The following is a 5,218-nucleotide window of genomic DNA, read 5'->3' on the forward strand; positions in this document are numbered from 1 at the left end:
CTCATTGATTACGTAGTTGTGCATGCTTATTAAATAATTTTTGATATTTAGTTATTTATTTTGTATAAATACATTTAATATTTGTCCTTTATATGTTTTTCTCAATGACGTGATCGTGGTTAGTATGATTTACCCGCGATATTGTACTATTTGTACCACGGTACTAATATTTATCTTTTGCTTTGAAGTATAGAAAATCATCAAAACAAATACCAATAAATAAATAGATGTGAAGAATATTGAATGTTTTCACTTCCAAAATTTGATATGAAAATCGCTCCATAAAACCTTAAAAGAAAAGCTAAAACCTTTCATATTTCTCTCGTTTTCACAAATGACTGTCTACTTTAAAATGTATAGGGTGACACCCATTTCACAAGAATGCCTATTACTGACCTTGGACACTTCATACAAGTAAACCTATTGTTTAACAGATGCTGTCGATGCAAGTTTGTACGTTATATAGTAAACATGACGATTTGATAAAACAATTTAAACAAGTGAACATGTGGCGGAGAAGAAAGTCCGGTCTCACGGTGTTCTAAGTGGTTATTCATACATTTAACCATTAAAATTATGTAATTTTCCATGATGTTTAAGATACTAGATGTTTGTGGTACAATATGACCCCGTGTGGTTCCGGTGGTGTGCCGTGACGTCATCAGTATCAGTGTATAAAGGCACACAGAAAATATTAGTTAATGACAATCTGACAGTTCTGGAGGAATACACAGTCTGAGCTCCCGATACCAGACAGTTTCATCATGATTACTATTGTAATTGTTGTGACCATGGTGAGTAAAACAATTAATTAAAAAATTTGAATTGAAATCAATTATACTAAAATTTATTTGGTAAAATATCATCAAAATAACATTTTGAACTAAGGGCATTCACATTGTAATGCGTTTGTTATTTTTTCAGGCCATCTCCAGTCTCGCAGTACCAGCCCCGTCCACTGCCAACCAGGATACCTACACATGTAAGTTCCAATATCCTCTCTCAGATGATAGGTAATGCTTTAAAATAATAACATTAAATAATTAAATGCTGAAGCTTTTTATTATAAAAATTGTCCATTTTGGTTTGGCTTCTTTGTGTTAACATGCCTATTTCGTGAACCCGATGGTATTGAGTATGTTAATGTGGACAAGTGGTGAGAAATAATTCACACAAATATAAATTACGGATGATTCCTTATACGTAAATCACAATATTATCGCATGTTGAATACTATAGATATTGTAAATGTTCAACTAATTTTGTTCCAGTGTGTAAAGGAAAACCTGCCGACATTTTCTTCTTACTCGATAGTTCCACGAGTATCTGGGCCAAACACTTCAAAAGCCAGCTGAAATTCTTACAACATGTGGTCGACTTCTTCCCGGTGTCAGCCTCTGAGACACGATTTGGCGTGGGGATATTTGCCGATCACTATTATCAGCAGATCGAACTGGGTGAATTCGATGACGTGGAGGAGCTTAAACTTGCCATGGGGAGTATACGTAAACGGTTTGGAGGGACTGAAACAGGAAAGGCTTTACGAGCTGTAAGGCATCAGGCATTCCGGAACGCTAGACCAAACGTCGGTAAAATCTTAGTGGTCATGACGGACGGAGAGTCTAGAAACAAAGTCCAAACAAAATACGAAGCTGCGGCTCTGAAAAATGAAGGTGTCACAGTCTTTGCCATTGGAATCGGAAAAGCAGTGAAGATGGAGGAGTTGGTTGCCATTGGCAGTGAGCCATCAGAAACGTACGTCTATACCGTGTCCAACTTCAAAGTTTTGAATGAAATCCGCAAAACATTAGCCTACAAAGTTTGTAGAGGTAAGATATCCAAATTATCATAAAAGATTAATTTCTTTAAACAATCGGTGCCTTACATTTAAGCATGTTAACACATCATCATTTAATTGAACTTTGGTTAACCTCCCAATGATTTTTTTCACGTTTTTTCAAAGACATCACAAAAAAAGATGAAGTCGTAAACTGCAATGTTTGGCGCGGTATTTATGATTGGTTGCAGTTACTCGGCAATGAAATCACAGCGCAGTGTTGTGTTTTGTGCGAAAAAATTATACAAAAAATAGAGGAAACATACAATTTTTAACTTTGAAGTAAAATGAGTTTTCTGCATTTTTAAATTAAATTATAAGGAATAGCCATGTTTTTTTGGGGGATACTGCGGTATATACTAACAAAACACTGCGCTGTTATATTTATAAAACTTTCATTATTTTATTCTTTAAATAACGTTGACGAACATTCAACATTTAATAAAGTTATTTGGTAATTTCAATTACAGGGGAAGAAATAAACCAAGAACCATACTGTAGCGCAGGAATGGAGACGGACCTGATGTTTGCCTTTGATGCCACAAGTATGGGAACACGGAGCGCTAAACACGTACAGAATTTGATCGCCGATACAGTGGAGAACTTTGGAAACATGGACAGTGGTGTTCTCCGCGCGGGATTGTTAACTAGATACTGTGATAATGATGATATATATCTTGATGATTATCCCAACCTCGATGAGATGGTCCCTGTTGTGAAAAACCCCCAATTTAGAGGACTTGACCAAATGGTTTGGCAGATGCAAAATCAAAGCTTTGAAGCGTCTAATGGTGGCAGGGAAACGGCGAGGCGGATCGCGGTTGTAGTTGTTGACAGTAACGTGGAGAAGTTGGAGAAGTTAGCCCTTGAAATGAGGAAGGCTAAATCAAAGAAAGACATTCAATTCATAATAGTCTCAATTGGAGAAAACCCGAAGTTTGAAGCGCTGAAAAGGTCCGTGCTGCGTCCAGTCGACGCTCACTTCTTCAATGTGGCTTCTCACAGTGATCTCAGCTTGATAAAGGACACCTTTGTCAGCAGCTTGTGTAAAAGTAAGTCCAGTGTTTGTTTCTGATGTTGTTTTGTACGAAGAAGTAGTTATGGTGATATTTGGCAATTTAAATCATAAACTAACCATCTCAAACCAGTTATTAAATTGTACATCATACCGACACAAAGCAGGATCATAGTGACGGCACGGCATAATGACCTGTCTTTAGGGGTTGTTAGTCTTTATCCTTAAAAAGTTTCGAAACCAAATAAGATATCATCGGTTTCCAAAATTAACAACTGGCAATGTCCAAGGAAAATCTGCGACTCCGGACGGGAATACTCGTTTATATAGCTTACATAGACAAATACTTCGGTATAGCTGGGGTTTATGTTTACCGTATTATTTGGAGACTTTAAAGATAATATGAAACATATTTTTAAAGTTTTATCATTATAAACCCTAGTCACTCTATATTTTTACATGTGTAGATTACCGTTTAATCAGTATATGCATGTAACGCCCGTTGACTCATTTTGTAACTAAATGTTTACCTTATTATTTTGTTATATTAATTTATACCTTATTTACTTATTTTTAACCAGCATTAAAGGTTCCCAGTTTTCCAGACTCGCTTGTGATTGACGAGACTACTAGAAACTTTGAGGACATCCTGCCCGTGGGAAACCTGATTCTCGGACTCTAGAATGAAAACAGCTATCAGTTTAAACATGAATTGAATTTAAAGTTATTTCTGCTAGCAGTGATAAACAAACTCATTCTAAGTTTGTTGAGAACAGAATCGGCGGTTATTTATGAAGTTGGGAATGAAGACTTTCTTATATGTATATGCTCAGCGTTAATATTCATTGTTACAGTGTTGAACTTAATTGGGTATTTTTTGTTTTCTATGCAAATTTAATTAATTTGATTGATTGATGTTAATTTGTCTCAAATCAATCTATTTTGATGCGATTTTTAGCAAAGATTTCTGAACTGTGGTCACATCCAATATATGTGTTCTTTATAACTTTGATAAAATTTCGCTTTCCCGATGCTAACGCTCTATCCGTAAAGGTCGATTGATGAATGGATGGATTGTTATTTAAATATTGCACGTCTTTTATTATTTTTATGTTATTTTGTTTCATTTATTGTTGTTATTCTGTTATACCTCATTCGATATGTTTTATAATAAATGCAAAACGAATAAGTACATATTTTTTAGCTTTTATTTTGTATGTGAAATCAATTATCGTTTATCAGAGGAAAATACAATGACAATGCATAGAGATAGGTCAGGCAACACAATAACATCACACTGACATACAAATATATTGACGAATGGAGCAGACGTTCACCTTGCTTCTTTGCCGGATTAAAAAAAAAATGACGCAATCGTTGATTCCTTTTTGCGTATTAAAGTAGTAATATGTATACTTTATATCTGATGCAACAAGTATGAAACACGTTATTATAACTTATATTAATCATTCCCGTTGGCCCGGACGTTATAAGCGCGCTGGGGGGTCTTGATGTGGAAGGAAACCGGAGTACCCGGAGAAAACCCACATGATCGGGGAGGTGACCCATACCTGTCCCCGATCGGGAAAACGAACCCAAACCACCTTGTTGAAAGGCGAGTGCGCTATCCACTGCGCCACCCGACCACCCAAAAATATAGGTTTCAAACAATATAGTATCAGTTACTATTTAAGAAAATCAACTAGGTATCGGGTACAGATATCTCATTCTTAGTATTGCATAACTGTTACGTTAACAAGTATAATACTTCGACTTCTCACGTGCACTGTACGATATAATGCTTAACGTTTCACGTATAAATGAGGGAAAACATATGTGTCATTCAAACGCAGTACAAACAGAAATATGAATGTTACCAGTTAAAAGTTGTAAAGGCTTGAACGACACATATTATAAACTAAAATTTGAATCTCACAAAAAATGTATAGCAAATTGCGAAACTCTATGTATCTCTGAGTTTAAATTACAATGAACAAAAAAAATGCATTGACACGCCATTTACATCTAAGGGTGGGGGTTACTCCATCTCTCATGTCGATAAAGCTGAACACGACTAGTATAATCGGTCGGGAATTTTAAAACGGTTTCTTATTCATTGATGATTATCCATATCAATACTTTAAAAAGTTGAGAGTTTAGGGCTAAAATTGTTTAAGTACAGTAATAGATTTGGTTATCTATATGTAATAACTTATGAATGATTTCTAGTGGCGATTGATTTGTCCATTGACCACCACCTATAATTTTGAGTATTTTCCTAGGTATTCATAACTTCCTTTCTCGTTAAAACGATGCTATCTTTCCTGTATATGCATGTAGATTTTTTCATTCTTAAATGTTTCAAG

General features: G+C 35.4%; 1 protein-coding gene across 1 annotated transcript; it reads left to right on the forward strand.

Moving 5' to 3' along the window:
- The first annotated feature begins 702 nt into the window (after positions 1-702).
- On the forward strand, positions 703-4,001 carry LOC110453066 (collagen alpha-1(XII) chain-like). Its single transcript, XM_021501890.1, has 5 exons — positions 703-794; positions 925-982; positions 1,272-1,829; positions 2,308-2,889; positions 3,434-4,001. Exons 1-5 carry the CDS (start codon positions 765-767, stop codon positions 3,532-3,534), a joined length of 1,329 nt encoding a protein of 442 aa, XP_021357565.1. The 5' UTR covers positions 703-764; the 3' UTR covers positions 3,535-4,001.
- The last annotated feature ends 1,217 nt before the right edge of the window (positions 4,002-5,218 follow it).

Source organism: Mizuhopecten yessoensis, unplaced genomic scaffold (assembly GCF_002113885.1).
Source record: "Mizuhopecten yessoensis strain PY_sf001 unplaced genomic scaffold, ASM211388v2 scaffold7087, whole genome shotgun sequence".
NCBI classification, from domain to species: Eukaryota; Metazoa; Mollusca; class Bivalvia; order Pectinida; family Pectinidae; genus Mizuhopecten; species Mizuhopecten yessoensis.